Raw genomic sequence first — 17,949 nt, forward strand, 5'->3', positions numbered from 1 at the left:
ATTCTATTATTCATTACCATGTGTAAGATTATGATATATATATATTAGTATATATATATATATATATATATATATATATATATATATATATATATCACAAAATTCGCGCGTAACTTTAACGTTTAATCAAAACAATCCTTGATGAAGGTCGACCACACATTATTATGCTTATACATTTTGTAGCAGAAGCCTTCCAATCGAAAGGACAAGAAAAAATTAAATCAAAATTGAACATTCTTAAAATACAAATAAAATTAAAAATTTCCAATAATTACAATTGCCGAGAGATGTGCCAAGTTAAATAAAACAGGCAGATAATCTTTTTATTGTAATAATCGGATAATCCAACCAATATCTGCACAATAATAAGAATTATATGAAACACAATTGAAAAATAAATATCAAATAAGTATCAATTTTGAAAGCGTGCATACAAATAATATTTTATTTTTGAGTTTTAGAATTATATTAATATCTATATAAATGAGTTAACAATAATGAATATTTAGAAATAATAATATTAATTTTTATCTTAAGATATTTTTCTTTCTATTTGATAACTTAATAGTTTATATAACTAATAATTATAATTATGTAATTACTAATTATTTTAATGCAATTATATTAATTTACTTAAACAAATGATTAATTAATTGTATAATATTTTGAATTTTATCATTAATTATTTTCTCTAGTAATTGCACTGAAAAAAAAAGTATTTAGATCCAAGAAAATATTTATTTAATTACTTAAATTAAGTAAAAATATCTAATTCTAAATAAATATGTGATTATATTAAGTAAATAAGCCATTGGCACTATCTAAATAAATATTTTCTTGGATCTAAATATTTTTTTTTCAGTGTGCAAAAATAAAAGAAAAATAAAAATACAATAATTTTTGCACTTTTACGTAAGTTAATACAAGGTATAAAAATTGTCCATAACCGCGATAATCAAACACAATTGACAATGAATGATACAAAGAAGATAGGGAACAAAGAAGACAAGAACAAGCTCAAAGACACGAAATTGACTTTCTTTCTTGGACACCGTGAAACGCTCCGCCTACATAATGATTTCTCGATTACATCAATTTGCACAACAATAACGAGACACTTGATGCTTCATGCCATACTTACGTAGTTAATACATTTGACAACTTTATTTTCTACACGCACAATTCTTTGGCTTTTATAAATTACTGTGTGTGTGTGTGTGTGTGTGTGTGTGACATGTATTCCCTAATATAATCATCATACTTTTGTCATTTACATTAAAAAATTAATTTATATCATACAATTTAAAATGTTAAATAAATATTAAAGCTATGCGCAGGAAATGCCTGCTAAATATTAATTTTGTTGCAAAGTTCAATTTTTTCATTTTTATTTTTGTTTCTTACAACATAGTAAATATTTAATATTTATTAATCACAAAATGAATAAATAAAATATTTAATTTGTATTTTTTTGAGATATTTAATAAATTCGAGGATATGGCAATAAACGCCGCAACAATGTTCGAATTTTGGTAAAGATTGCGGCTTGAACCTTAAGGATGCGAAAGTAATGTCACGGCACTTGTATAATGCAAGTCGTGTGCATTCGATCCAGAATGCGTATACACGTATACATACATCGAGGTGACGCGAAGAACGTGCGTGTAATAACCGGTGTACGAACGAAACGTGGAATTTTCGGCGATTTCGCCTGACTGCGGCCGCGCGGGCCTGGCGCTCGCGATTACGCAATCGCTACAAACGATTATACATCTCGCGCTTGCAACAAACTACGAGAGGGCGAGCAGGGGGCCTGTTTCCGGTGTCGAAATCAAAAACGGTTGCTGATTTATGCAATTCACGAACACTCGTCTGTCTCTCCCACCCGGAAATCGTTGGTTCAAAGTGTTTACTGAAGTTCTCGATGAAGTCCATTTTTTAGTACATTGCACAATAATATTAATATTCGATTCTTAATTTTTCACATGAATTTTCCATCTTATTAGAGCAAGACAGACCTAATTTCATAATTATTTTAATTTTTAATGTTTTAATTTCTTTATAATTCTTTAATTCACTTCTTATAGCGCGTTCTTTGTACCTATATATACATATAAACATAATAGATATAATTGAATAATATGTATAAAACACAATATACATTATTGAATAAAAGTTAAAGAATAAAGGATATCGGAAAGTCTTTTTTCATATTTTCTTCGATTAGTGAATAAATTAATTCTAATCGACATGAATTAATTTACTAATTAAATTAGATATTTTACTTGCAATATTTTTTTCAGTTTATCTTCTCACTAAAAATCGGATTGCTAGACCAATACGCTCTCACAGATATCTTTATTTTCTTCAAATCCTATCGGTAAATAATATAAAATTTACGATAGATGAGACAGCTAGGCATAAATCTTCACGAAGAAATGTCTAGAAGAAATTTATATCGCAGATCTCGATCGTTCTTTCTCTCGATAAGCGAGAACCATTTTGTCTACGCAAAAAATTTGTCGCTGGCGCCGGCCTTGATAAATGTCACATGTAAATTCGGATCATCCATTATAAGCGTTCGAGAATTGCCAGACATTCTTTCTTCTCAGCGTCACAAAAATCCGGGTTCGTATAACGTTACAATATTTATTTTTAATTAAAACGTTCTCGCTTTTTTTGCAATAACCGACAAAAGTAAAATCTGTCTCACGTATAAAAGCTGTATTAACATGTAGAGCAGCTTGATATTTCAATAGCGACCTAAAATGAGACGCTAAAACTTAAATTTAAGTAAATAAAATTTTTATGTTTTATTTCTTAATAAATTTTACTAAGTATTTTGTCATTTTAATTGTATCAATTAATTATTTATTGATATCAATTAATTATATGTATATTGGTCGTGAGTTGTTAATTTTTATTTATTTATTTATTTATTTAAACCCAGAAATTTAATTTATCAACAATTCTTTACTTTTAATTATTTGAAAATTGATAATCTTGTGAAAATTAAATTTATTATTTTCTAAATTATTAAATAGAGTTTCCAGAAAAAGAAATCTATATTTTGATAAAATATTAATTAAGACTATTTCAAACAAGTCTAGAGAAAAAGATACTGTGGCAAGTATCTTTTGACTGTTTATTTATATCAGCTAACCGGTTCTTAAAAATTAGTTTTGGTCGAATTCGGGATAACTGTGTATAAAATATAGCAATAAGGAAAATGAAATTACATTCTTTCAATATTTTTTCTAAAAAAAATTATCTTCAAAGTTGCCGATACTAAAATATTTTATGTAAAATACAGGAGCCACTCGTCACCCCTAATTCGCAAGTCATATAATTTATATTTCTAAAATGCGTCCAAATCGTTTGCATTTTAATAACCAGCTAAGACGTTCCGCCTATTTTAAATGAGTCTAGACTATACCGTAAGCATCTTTCGATCGATTATTTATGTTTGCCAAATGCTGTAAAGATCACGAATTCGGATTTACATTCAGAATTCAGCGCCGAAACGAAAATTATGGAGAAATGTCAATTCAATTGCAAATCAACTTTGATTGATATGTTACTAATTAAATGTATCACCTTTTGTGCCGACAGTTAACTATAGCGATAAAAAATAAGATTGTTGTTAATTAAATAAAGGTTGATCTGTATTTAATTAACAAATAATTTCTTATACTGTGAAAGTATGTTATAAAACGTCTAAAGAAAATAAGTTAATATTTTTTTCTATGAAAACTCTTTACTCGTATATAATATGTACATTTTACTCGTATATTTTCCTATTTATTTATTGTACAGAATATATCCAATTTATCTTTCTTTCTTTCTCCCTTTCACCTGCATATTTCTTAAATAACTTAGAACATTGTTTTATTTAACAAATATTTAATAATATATCTTTTAAAAGCAGTTAGATTCAAATCGAAATTTTGTTAAACCACCTATCCACAACGAGAAGTTAAATGTGGAATAAAAAAATGGTATGTTATTTATACACACTTTTAACTCGCTAAAGATTAATTCACCGAAAATCCCAAAATCGTTGAATCGTTTGTCACCCATCGTTCACGATATATATACATAAACAAATAATCTGCATAAATCCGGTTTAGGTAGTCATTGATTCTACGAGTGGAGTGTAAAGGAATCCGAAAGATGCATTCTGTTGGCGTGTCCTTGCATGCCGCGATTTTGACGTCATCCGGGAATCCACGAACTAATTTACGGAGTTTAATGACAGCGTCCCGAGCGCCATATGTTATTTCTTTCGAGTCAAAAGTACAAGATCATAGTATTTTATTTTTTTCGTTTATTAACTGTCATCGGATATACGAATATATATTAATTTATATACATTTTTCCTGACAATTCCTGATTAATATAAAATCCATATGAAAAGAATACATGAATAATAATAAAGTGTAATTACTTATTAAATCTTTTAATACTTTAATAAATCTTTAAATTTTTTGATAACATAAATCTTTTAATAACATAATTTTATTCCGTATCTTATGACACACAAGTGTTACATATGCATTCAAATATTGAAAAAAGCAATTTTATTCTTGTTCCTTTTGGTCTCTACTTTATATAAAATACTCTGCTTTAATTTTAATGGCAGTTTTTGTGATCTTTAGATCATTCACAATCTGTCATTCACAATCTTACTTTCTTACTACTGCGCTTTCTTTTACCATATTTTACCAATATTTTTTTAACCGATATAAACAACCATGTTACAAATAATATACCTGTGACACAACATTACTCGTTGTTGAATAGCACGCAATTTAAGTTAATCATAAATATTAATCATACGTAACGATGTCAAGTGCTGTAACGAGGATAAGTGATCCGTTGCCGCAATAATTTTCGTCAACACGTAAACAGCTATATTCGCTCATCTATGAGAAATGTGTTTTAATGATCACGCTCTCCTCAAGTTTTCTGGAACTGGCCAGACAGGTGGAGCCAATTAACGAGCAACGAAATTGCGCGAAGCTGTCCAAAAGTCGGACCACTTTCGGTAATAGCACGGTTCAACCTGGAAAGAAAGAGAATCAGGCCGGTTCCACAAGATTCATAAATTCCATAAACACCTCGCGAAAAGCATGGAACAAAAGAAGAGATTGGCGGCGACAGCCGCTCAATTTTGCAATATGGAATGTTACAATAAAATAAACGTAAATTAAATATAGAATCTTGACTGTGAACACAAAGTATTTTAACTGAATAGCTTCTATAACATCTATATTCAAAATATTCAAAATGTTAAAAATATTTAATAGTTTTTGCGCACAACAAAGATTACGAAACGCTTTCGTAAAATTAAAAGACTAATGTTATATGACTAACATTAAAAGACCAATTTTTATATTATTTTCTATATAATTTCCGTTAGAGATGATTAATCTCTCTTTGCGTTTGACGACTTTTTTGTATTTACTTATTGTAGAAGAGCCATGGAATCGATTCTCCTTAAGCGTTTTCTCACTTTTCTTTAAAATTTATGAGATCTGATCTCTCAAACGCGTATTTCATGCCTGTCGCTTTTTCTCGCCGACTTCAAGAAGAAAATGAGACATGGTCTCGTTACATGGTAATAAACGACGCAATGATTTATGGACGGGAGGGCATCCAAATGTAATATCCTGCGATGCGCGCAATATATTGTTGTGTCATTTTTATCAAGTAATTAAGTAATTCACATTAAAATCTCTTAAGCAGTGATCTTTTATATCTTTTATAACACTTTTTTAACACGCTGCTATATAATTTTATATTAAAATTACCAAAAAGTATACACACACACAATTAGGTCATAGTTATATAACGTACAAAATTTATACATAATTATATTTTAATATATTTGTAAATAATTTTTTGCTAAATTACTATTAATATTTAATAATAAATCATGAAATATATTATTAAGAAAAAACTTAAATTTTTTAATTTTTATTACGAAGAAAGAGAATATTTTAATATAATAAAAAAATTTAATATTAAATAGCACATTTAAAAAACTTGAGCGGTACGTATAATAACATTATTATATATCTGTTTATTTCTATTATGCTTGAATTTAAACTTTACCTTCTGTATGGGTAGAACTAACTTGATTCACACGACTTACAATTTTGCTTACAGACAATTATTACCCATAGTTAGTCGAGAGCTATGCTCATCATTTATTTCTCATTCTCGTAAGATTTCAATTACGGAATCGGCCGAGCGTACAATTGCACAACCAGATGATTGAGAGAACACCCGGTGCGATCACGATCGCAAAACAAAGATCCACAAAAATTGAATCGGCACGGGGCCTTAATTAGCAGTACCGTGTATAAAAATCTCCTTACGCCACTTAAAATTTGACGTAAGATTAATGACGTAAAATAATAAAAATAATATACATAAAAAAAATTTAATTGAAACTTGTCTGAAAATGTGAACAATTAAAATATAGTACAATAATCTAAATTTCTTTAGTTACTAGTAAAAAAACTTTTTTCTTAATAAAATAATTCTATACAAAATTTTGAAGTTGTGTAGAGTAAGAAGATGAGTAAGATTACGGGATATAAAAATATAGAAACATTAAATTTGAGTTATCAAGTAAATGTTAATTAAATTCTATAATTTATCAAACTATTTATTATAAAATTAAGGTTCAAACTTTTCTACGATTTCCCATGAGCCGATAAAAGAGACTTAACGCTATGAGTTTCGACGCGTGCGAGGTGGTGCATTTGCGCAAGAGTCTTGCTTACGAGCGGCGAGAAGAGTCGCGCGGGTGCGAGTTTTTCGGCGGTCCCCTACTCGCGGGACCCGGTTTCGGTTTCTTTTCACCTAACCGCGTTTCGGCAGTAGGCCCGGTTGCCCACCACCTCACTCTCCATGCCGTCTCTCCTTGAGGGTTTATCGTATAAAAGCAGGGGGATCTTCATCGTACTCATCAGTCGCAAATTCGACGAACCAAGTCCGAAACTCGTGCAGCATCATGAACACCAAGGTATAATCGGATACGAGAGTTTATTCATAAAAATTGATTTGGCGGAGAATCGACCGGGGGATCGAAAAGATCTGAAAGATCTAGAAAAAAAACCGATCGTGTGTTACAACGAGGGTGAACCGTTCTCTCAAGAAAATTGATACATTCAGTTCATTGCAGAAAATAGACGGTTTTGCAACTGTCTAATTGCAACTGTTAATATAAAATTTAAAGGACTTTGTATAGTTCAACAAATTATTCAAAAAATATAAACAAAGAATACTTACAGTGAATCTCTTATTTTAAATTTATTAATTTAAATTAATGTATTTTTAGTTAATAGATTTTAATTAGATTGAAATTTTTGTTTAATAATATAGACACAGAAAGATAACGAACATATTTTTCAACTATTATTGTCAAATTATTTAAGTTCTTACTTTTATTTTTTCCTTCCAATTTTTTAATTCTCTACGTTTTCATTTTTCATGCAAATAATTTTAATATATTTTTTAATTCAATTACAAATTATTCGACTTTATATCAAGTTTGAAAAAAATTCATCTTTTATTCTTTCTGATCTTGATTGTTCTAATTGAATTATAAAATACATTTATATATTATTGTACAATTTTAGGGTCATATTAAAATAAGTTAGAGAATTAATGCTGTTATGTGTGTGTGCAATCACACACACAGTATATGATTTTACAAATTCTTTAGAAAGCAAAGCATATAACTCTTTGATTTACAGGTGATAGTTCTTTTCGCCCTGGTGGCGCTCGCTTTCGCCGAAGAAACGAAGAAAGATGAGACAAAGAAAGTAGAGACGAAGAAGGATAAGCGAGGCCTTTACGGAGCCTTGGGCTATGGAGGCTTGGGCTACGGAGGCTTGGGCTACAGTCTTGGTGGTCTTGGTTATGGTCTCGGTGGATTGAACACGTACTCGTCCATTCCCGCGATCGGCCTCAACCATGGTATTAATACCGTCTTGACGAAGGAAGTCGCTGTACCCGTGCCCCAACCGATCGCCGTACCCGTCGAGAAACACGTCCCGGTCCCGGTTAAGGTATCAATATTCACTATTTTCCATTCCCGATCTTCTCATTAGAATCACTAATATTCGCGATTACACATGTGAAAATTCGTTAGCAAAATTTGGTGAAGAGCATCCGCGAGTACAGCTCTTTTCCATCTTCTTGCTTCGATAAGGCTTAATCATATCTCGCTACTGGCGGAAAAAGATAAATGCAGAAGCTTCATTTCTGGGAATCGATTTACTGGAAAGCGCAATTAGATGAAAGCAAAGCAATTAGCAAATGTCTCAGAGAAATAATAGCTACATGTATGTCTTTCAGTAATAAGAAAATTGATTAAAGGCGATATTTCTCTGTTTTTCTAATGATATAGGTAAAAGTTATTTTGCAATTACAATTTTTTACATAATTTCAATCTCTTAAGTGCCAACATAAATGGATTATTATTAATTCGACATCTACTTTTATCAATTTTTTAATGTTGCTGCATGTACCCGAATGTTTTTGGTGTAAATTCAAGTTCTACAAATTTCATGAATCTCTCTTTCACATGCAGAAGGAATCTGTCTCTCAAGAAGTTTCTGCTTCATCAAGAAGTTTCTTGATAAAGTGCATACAGTTAGTTTCTAAAATGAAATATAATTGGGATCTATGTACATAAACTACGGTAACTAGACTTTCGAAACGTATGCATTTCTACGACACTAAAGTTAACGATCGCATAAAGAGAGATATATACTGTGACAATTGGAGCGTGATTAGAAGTGCGAGGTCTTCGTTTCATACTCTTGCGTTGTCTTGTGAATTAGTCACCTTGATCCAGATCTTCCACAATAACAAAAAAAATTAAATCTATATCGCATACATTTGCATCTTAATGAAATTCACAGTGTCTTTCGTATACTAAAGTAGATAACAGAGTAGCAAAAAATAGTTTGAATTGCTAATTGGGTAGAGTAGAAAGTTTAGCTTCTATTAATCAACCGACAAGCCAAAATAAGTTATAAGAAACTAAACCTCATATTATAATACAATATATTTCCTAATCTTTGTTTATTTCTTAATGCACACACAATACCTTCTTAATACAAATATGGGAACGGACCGGAAAGTAAATTTATTCAAAATCTTGTTCACCGATAGTCAAAGATATTCTTTTTCTTCTAGGTGCCGTACGCCGTGCCCGTCGACCGCCCGTACCCCGTCCAAGTGCCCAAACCCTACCCAGTTGAGGTCACCAAGCATGTTCCTGTCGCAGTAGACCGCCCCGTGCCCGTTCCCGTCAGCTATCCAGTCAAGGTCCCAGTTCCCGCCCCGTATGCCGTCAAGGTGCCCCAGCCCTACGCCGTCCCGGTCGTCAAGCACGTGCCGGTGCCCGTCGCGCAGCCGATCGTCTACGCGAAACTGAACTCCGGTCTTGGATACAATGGATACAATGGATACAATGGATACAATGGATACTACGGCGGATATAGCGGATTAGGCGGATACAGCGGATACAGCGGTTACAGCGGTATCCCCTATGGATACTCTGGATGGTAAAATGGCAGTCCCGAGGGCGACGCTCTTCGACATCATCAGCGCGAAGCATCACTTGGACCGCGTGGATCTTTCAGAGCTTTCAGTGACCGTCTTCTTTAAGAAAGCGCTCCCAAAGAAAGATATATATATATATATATTAATGTACGTTAATATATATTCTTCTTCGTCGATGATGAGTGTGGTAAAAGTGAATACCTCTCGTTTCGGATATTGAGGGACAATTTTCGCGAGTCTTTCATGTCGGATTCTTTTGGACATTTTTATGATAAGGAGAGAAGGAGAGAGAATGAGTGTCTGGAAAAAAGAAGAGCGTCCTCTAATTTTAAATAAAAAAAACAAAAAGACATTTCCACGACAAAAAAGGATCGAGTGGTGCTCGCAAGCATCAAGTGTGACTACTAGGTCTATGTTTCTACCTGTAACGTCATTATACTGATTGACCATCATTGAAATAAATCTTTTCTCATGAAGAACTCGTATTCTCATTATTACCTCTTATTGTTCATAAAGATAATATATTCTCCTTTCCATGAAAATTGCTGAAAATATTTGTTGCTTCACGCATAATGTGAATAAAAATATTGTAGAGAAACGCGTAAGCATAAGAAAAGATCAAAAGATCTTTTTTCTTTATATATATATTTAGATTTTGTATTTCACATTTATGCACTCATTAATTTATATTTATTTATATAGCTTTTGCTTATTGTTAGTATTGAATATTATGTAAGATAATCGATATATCGAAAATATCAACGCGATAAATAACGAGAACAATTTGAGCTTTTGATTACGTGAACAATCTCTTGCAAGATTACAAAACGAAGATCGTAATTGTATAATCCACGGGCACGAAAGGGAAATTTAAGGCTGTATTATGAGAAATGGTTACATGAACGCGCGGCGGCGCGGCGGCGGTGAAATGTCCATTAAATGGAGAACGAGGACACGTTAAACACGCGATTAATAAAATTTGCATGCAGAGCGCACACCGCACGGAACGTACTCTCTATACGCACATATTGTAAGCGATCCCGTTGGGCAAGTCCGACTCGTAACGCCACTTGCACACCTGCCCAATAAAAAATGTCGCAATCTGATATTTATGGTTATACGCCGGCAGTATCGCGCTTCGCGAGAAACTACAGATTCTACAAACATGAGGAATAAGGAAGAGACAGCGCTCTCCAGCGTGTATACATAAATATTTTATTAAAAAATAATACTACAACATTAAAGAAAAAAGAAAAAACAATCTCACATAACGAAAAACTATAACATCAAGTAGCAAAAACAAAAACTCAACATCTTTCAGAGAACCTACTTGTCTGTATACAAGAATGTATAATACGCTATCTCAACTTATTCTTCAGACATCAATGATTGAAAGTATTTTAATTTTATAATTAAAATACGTCACGTTGACAGAAATAGCAGCGTCAAAAATCATTAGCACATGATTCTGTTCTTTTGTTTCTTCTGAAGCTATTTGCAGGGCATCTAATTCAGACGAATTGCAAAATTCGCGAACATTTGTGTTACAGTCTCCACAACTTTGTCTCTATTACTACATTCAACTATTAAATTTTATAGAAATCAATTATCACTACTGCCGATTATTACTACTGTAGGAAAGAAATTAGCGTCATTTTTTTTTATCAGTAGTAGTTAACGAATTGCACCCCATAATTACGTGTACAAATATCTAATATTTCCCAAAGTATCCGAATATAGAGAATAAAAATTCTAAACTTTTATAATCAATATCAATATTACATGTATAAATCTTTTTACGAGTCTTTGAGCATAAAATTCTTCTAATTCTTCTTTCTTTTTTCTATAAATCTAATACTTCGAGAGTGATATCTAGTTAAGTTTGGGAAATATTATTTTATATTCATATATATAGAGCCGTCAACATTGAAAGTGGAATGAGTGAAGTTTCCAAGAAAAGGCCCTGTTATCTAGTACTCGTATTTTACTTATCGAAGCCCTTTATCATTTCGCTTAAACCGCTTTCAAAGTGATCCGCTCGCGTGTATCATACGTCAATGATTTACTTCTCGATTTACTTTTCCTTTCAGTCGCACAGACCTCGCACACTGCTGTAATCAATCGAGCTGTCGCATTTCGAAAGCTAATGATTCGCCGAGTAGTCGCGCTGGGATGACTGGAACTGGGCCCGCTGGCCGCTACTCTGCTGATCGTAGGTTTCACGGCCTTGAGAGGTATAAGTGTTGTAGTTGGTTGTCTCGTGGCTGGCATGATCACCTTCGCCTCCGCCTCCGGCTCCAGCTGAAATACCGCCTTCATCGTAGCTCGATTGTGGAATCGGGATCGCCTTCGGCACCGGGATGAAGATCGGCTTGGTCAAAGTAACCGGATGTGGTACGGGGACCGGATGTGGCACAGGCACCGCTTTAGATATCAGGAACGGCACCTAAATTAAATTAAATTAACTATATTTATAACTCTAATATTAATTCTTTCTAAACAACTAAAAGAATATACAAAGATTACTGTTTATTAAAGTTGCAATATCAGAAAGCCATCATCATTAATTTCCTCTGCTGTTATATAAAAGTCAAAAACCAATTTTTATACGTGTACATGTTTAGCATAAATATAAAATATAAAAAATATAAATACATATATCTCTCTGTAACTAGATATATACAATAAAAGTGTAATTATAAAGTAATTTATAAAATAAATTCTTTGTGCAAGTCATTACGTGTCTCAAAAGTTTCCTTGGATTACGATTTTAACAAACAGAAATATAATATAGTTACTTATTCTATATAGAAAGATTCTATATAGATTCTGAAAAAATATTATTAGCTCATAAAATTTTTAAATTAGCAATTAATACCTGCTGATGCAGTTCCACCGGGACGTGCTTCTCCACTGGCACTGGCACGTGCTGCGGCACTTTCACTATCTGCGGTACTGGAACCGCAATGGGATGTTTTACCGGCACCGGAAATGGGATGTGATGAGGTACCTAAAAGACGGAAAAAACTGTAAGCGATCGGTCATTCGCAAACATTTATACATGATGTATGAGGAAAAATCAGAAATCTACGATGTGTTTTTACATACTTTGATATTAAAATAACACAAATTATTATTCTCTCTCCCTTTTATTACATTATAAATATAATCTATATACAATAAATAATTTTACTATATTATAGAATGTGTAAAAATAAATATAACTATAGAAAATTAATTTAATCGCATTTTTATATAAGAAAAAATTTAATAAACATTTTTTTTATTTTTAAGTATTTTCATTCTTTGCAGATATGTAAATTTATTGTTTATATATTTATTATTATGTATAGTATATATGCGTACATATTATTTAGAATTTTTATCATATTTTGTTTTTTATTTTATTTTATTTTTTACTTTCGGGCACTATTTTACAAATTTGATATCATAATTTTTACAGCGATTTCTTTACATTTCGATATTCAATTCATTTAAATAACAAATTTAAACCTTGTTAAGGATTTATAAGAACTCAAGCTATTCAATACTTTCAATCGTTAATTAGCTGCAAGCGCTTTCGTTTTCTCAAAAAAACTGCTCACCTTAACGGGGTACGGCACAGGAACCTTGATGGCTACTGTTTTGGTGATCTTGATCACCTTAGTCGGCACCTCGTGCAAATGTACCGATTGTGAGATGAGCTTGGGCTCAACTGTCCCAAGACCGTGGCCTTCGTGTATCAAGAACGAGGGTCTCGCCGTGACCGTCATCACTACCAGCGTGAATAAAAACTGCAAAGGTGTAACGTCGTCATGAAAGCGTAACGGATTCGGCTGACAGATAATCAGCGATTGAACGTATTCACGAAGCCGCGGCAATTGCCTCAATATAGATAGATTTCAATGATCAAGATTTAAGTAAAAGTCAAAATTTGTTTTGTGTTCAATTAATAATTAAAATTTTTTATCTAATTTGAATAAACAGTAAAAAAAATAACGGCTAGCAATATGATATATATATATATATATATATATATATATATATGATGTAAAAATTGTAACTTTTACTTTTAATTCGTTCTTAAATCTCAAAGTTAAACTTTTATCTACCTTTAGAATACAATCACAGTTTAACAAAATACAGCAATAATAAAACAGATGTTTCAATACACAAATTTTAATTACAGTTTCACGATTATCTTATGTGCTTCTAAATTTCAACACGGTCATATATTCAAGCGATCTCAATACGAAAGAAAAATGTGGAAGTCGTTCGTAAATCGTTTTCGTGCATTCTTCTCAAGAAATCTATCGAGATCACTATTGAACAGCACGTATCACAAAAGCCGGTGATCCGGAAACCTCGTGAAGAAATGAAGAAATGCGACGTTCTGAAATCTTCATGATCTTGAAATTTCCGACCGCGGTGGAAACTTACGAGTTGCAACATGATCGTCATCTTGTGGTTCTCAATCGAGATCCGGTGGTGTTTCCGCACTGACTATTATCGTCTACACGGTGGCTTATATACGAGGACCTTCACCATAGATCGGTTTACCACGAAGAAAACACTCACTCACTCTCTTTCCGACTGGCCGATCTCTTTCGCCGTCGATCTCGTCTCCTCTTCTCCGCTTTTTGCAATTGCTCTTTTCTGCAATTGTTCCTTTTTGCAATTAGGCCACACGCACGACTAAGCGAGTTGAATGACCCAGCCGGCCGAGGATTTGATGGGCGCGATGGAAAGAAAAGACAATAGGATAACAAGTCTTAACGTGGACCGGAGATCGACAGTCACGATGATCACGAAAAGGCACACCCTCGCCAATGGAAAACTCGACGACATAAAAAATGGATAAATTAAAAATATTTTTATATATTTTTTTCTTAATCTAAATAATAATATAATATTTGGATTATATTAAATTACGTATATATTATATAAATAAAATACATATAAATTTTTAATATTTAGAAGAGGATATCAAATTTATATTTATATTTATAAATAGTATGTTATATAAAAAATTTAATTTAATTTATATTTTATTATGTATCAACTTTATTATGTATATTACGTATAACTTTATTATATATATATATATATATATATATATATATATAATAACAGAAGACGGGTTCATAGATATAAATTGTGACTGACAGTAGTTCTTCCGTAGTTTCGTAGTTAAGATAATCTCATGCGAAAGTCAAAAGCACACTTGCATAGGAAGTAATAATTTCGACACACAACTCGCGTTTTCAATTTCCGGTTATGCACACATAATGTGGAGAACGTGCGATCAATGTCTTCTCAGAAGCAAACGAGCGTAATGCAAACGAGAGTGAAAGGACTATCACCGAAAGGCGGCGACGAAACTTACAAAGTAAGAGGGCCTGCGACCTAGTTCATCGGTTTCCACTTGGGCATTCACCATACGTGAATATCGTAAGAGTGCATTTGATCGCGCGAAAAAACACGCAAGTTCATTGTCAATCAGTCGCGATAGTAATATTTATTTTATTTATAACAGAGTTTATAGAAGAAAAATGCATCTTTAAAATAATTTTCTGCAATTTATAAAAAGAGTATTTTCTTATATATTTTTTAATATATGTTACAATTGTTATTGTTGTACACAATGTATTATTGTGATACAATTAATATTTTTTTATGTTACTTTAATGTGTTTACCTTATTTTATTTTATCAATTATAAATTTCATGTTTTAAAAAAATTTTTATGTATTGGTATTTTTTTAAATTAACATTATTTTATCACATCTAAATAATATTATAAATATATGTATAATCCAAATTTATAGCGTACCTATTATCTCACAAAGATAAAAATAAAAAAACCAATATTTTTATTTTAGATTATTAGTTATTAACACAATAATTTCAATGGTTTATCTCTCTGATTACACTTATCTACTGATTATAATTTATGACTGTTATTTAGTGTCATATTTCTGTTAATAATGATTAAGAACGTTAGTCTATTCTGGTTTCAGGATAATTTTATTGTATTTATTTATTTTATTTTTATTAGTAAGTATATAGAAAAGCGGGCATGCTTTCTCCAATGATTGCAAATCGTTTACGCGTGTAAACACTTATTTATGTTACAGAAGATTATACTATCAATCTATATCGCGAGAATAAAAACAACAAAGGACAGAATCATGAAACCGAAACCACTATCTACATAATCATAAAGCCGCCAAAACCGCAAAAATGCGAAATAAAATCAGGTAATAAGAACAAATCGATTTGAAACAAATCAAATTATTAATTTATGACTATTGTGAGAAACAAGCGAAGATAATGTCTTTTACAATTAAGGACCTAAATTTATTAACTGCAATTAATTGACTATATTTTCAGATTACATGAGCAATCTCTGATGAACTCATCTGCGCATTTATTAATACAAAGTAAACGGCAATCATTAAAGAAGTAGACATTAATTACAATTTGTGCATCGGCGTGTCGTTATTATGAACAATCACAGTGAATGAATTTACCGACTTTCATTGAAAGTGAGAGGAGAAAGAGAGGATCGTGCAAATAATATTACTTTTGCTTTTGTGTCGAACCGGTTATTGTTCTTCTCATTCTAAAGTCTCGCTTCATCGTTTAAAGTACCATTCTACTAAGTTAAAATTTTATTATTAATCCTATAATTACATAATCAAAATATGTATAACAAAAAGTTCAAAAATTAATTTTTTAATATCTTTTTTCCAGTTTTAAACCATTTCTTCGTGATGAAACGCATAGAAATATGTATGAAATTAGCATATTAAATTGTTTTCCATTAATTAAATAATTTACTAATTAAACTATTTAATATTTATAAAATTATTAAAATTATTTTTTAGTACATTATTAAAAAATGTTACAATTAAAACATCTATTATTTTATCTGATTCAATTTAATATAATTTAATGACGTCGATCATATAGAAAATTAGATCAAAACGTGATTAATATAAAAAGATTGAAATTTAAGTTTACAGACGGAGACGCGGAAGTGAACGTATAGGAAAAGGTACTACTTCCTACCTTCACTTGACTTATAATTCGAACATGCTGCAAAACAAAGATTTAATAAAAAAAACAACATTTTTTGCATAAGCTACTTTTTCAGCAAAGCCGGAGAAAGGTATAAAATGTATATGAATGCCGTTATCTGTATTGACTTACGATTAAACAGGATAGGCTTGAATATATTTATAGAGATCTAGGAAGTGATTTATTCTTTAACAATAACAAAGCACTTTATGCACCGAGGTACCCTTTTCCTTTTGCTCTCATTATTTTCCTGACATATTTCCTGACATTATACGAGAGGTCTGGTAAACGCCAATACTCTCTTTCGACTCGTTCTATACCGTCTCAATAATATACGTTCTCGAGTCTCATCATAATCTTACAGTATTAAAAAGGATGATAATAACTCAAAAAATTATGTTAAAACTTTCAAAAATTTTAATTTGAGAATTAATATCATATATGTTTATACATTTTATTCTCTCGTTTGATTGATATTCTTATCGTATAATCATAAACTCTAGGATTATATCAAAACGATGCAACTTGCAGAAAGTTAATGATCCTTAATGGTCTGTTTATTGATATTAGTTTTCACTGATTCGTAAACAACATACATCGTAAATCACATATATTGAAGTCAGTATAGCATTAAAATAAATTATCAAGTAAAACTAATATAATCAACAATCTTTTAAAAATAGCAAAATCATAAATTCTTCTACAGCGTAGAACAATTATTAACAAATTTCTAAATATTGATTATTACGAGATAAACATATTGTTCCTATTTTCGTCTTTAATAAAAATCTAGTATACACCTTTAAAATAAGTTATCAGATAATTTAAATTATTGATATTTCTCAAAAATTGATACAATTAGAAATAACAAAACAATAATCCTAATTATTAAAGAATTTTCTTTATTAATTTGTATAAAAATTAATGTTCGACTAAAATTATTTGCAATTTGCCAAAATATTTATCTAAAATTGCTATGTATTAAAAAATTAAAAGAAACAATTATTATGCAAACATTTTTATATTATAATTTATATTACAATTTCGAATTCTGCTATAGTTACGACAAAATCTGATTTTTATGATTATGATAGTTTGTATGTTTAAATATAAAAATTCAGAGAGCTTAGATAGATAAATTTAATTTTAAAAAATAATAATTTAAATTTTGAAAGACATTTGATATTTTAATTTTTAAATTTTAAAAACTCAAAATTTTCTGTATCTAAATATTATTTCACAATATGAATACAGTTTACCTTGATTCTCCTGATAACAT

The 17,949-nt window shown here is 30.9% G+C and overlaps 2 protein-coding genes across 2 annotated transcripts; one reads left to right on the forward strand and one right to left on the reverse strand.

The window, feature by feature from the left end:
- The first annotated feature begins 6,995 nt into the window (after positions 1–6,995).
- Positions 6,996–10,067, forward strand: LOC139776289 (uncharacterized). The gene is made up of 3 exons (XM_071712862.1): positions 6,996–7,036; positions 7,770–8,084; positions 9,220–10,067. The coding sequence occupies exons 1-3, from the start codon at positions 7,025–7,027 to the stop codon at positions 9,592–9,594; spliced, it is 702 nt and encodes a 233-aa protein (XP_071568963.1). The 5' UTR covers positions 6,996–7,024; the 3' UTR covers positions 9,595–10,067.
- A 713-nt stretch (positions 10,068–10,780) lies between these two features.
- Positions 10,781–14,049, reverse strand: LOC139776288 (uncharacterized). The gene is made up of 4 exons (XM_071712861.1): positions 14,029–14,049; positions 13,194–13,382; positions 12,467–12,598; positions 10,781–12,034 (listed from the first exon to the last, which is right to left on the reverse strand). The coding sequence occupies exons 1-4, from the start codon at positions 14,047–14,049 to the stop codon at positions 11,732–11,734; spliced, it is 645 nt and encodes a 214-aa protein (XP_071568962.1). The 3' UTR covers positions 10,781–11,731.
- Between the last annotated feature and the right edge of the window lie 3,900 nt (positions 14,050–17,949).

The sequence above is a fragment of the Temnothorax nylanderi genome, unplaced genomic scaffold (assembly GCF_030848795.1).
Source record: "Temnothorax nylanderi isolate EJ_2023f unplaced genomic scaffold, tnyl_v1.0 TNYL_tig0116_pilon, whole genome shotgun sequence".
NCBI lineage: Eukaryota > Metazoa > Arthropoda > Insecta > Hymenoptera > Formicidae > Temnothorax > Temnothorax nylanderi.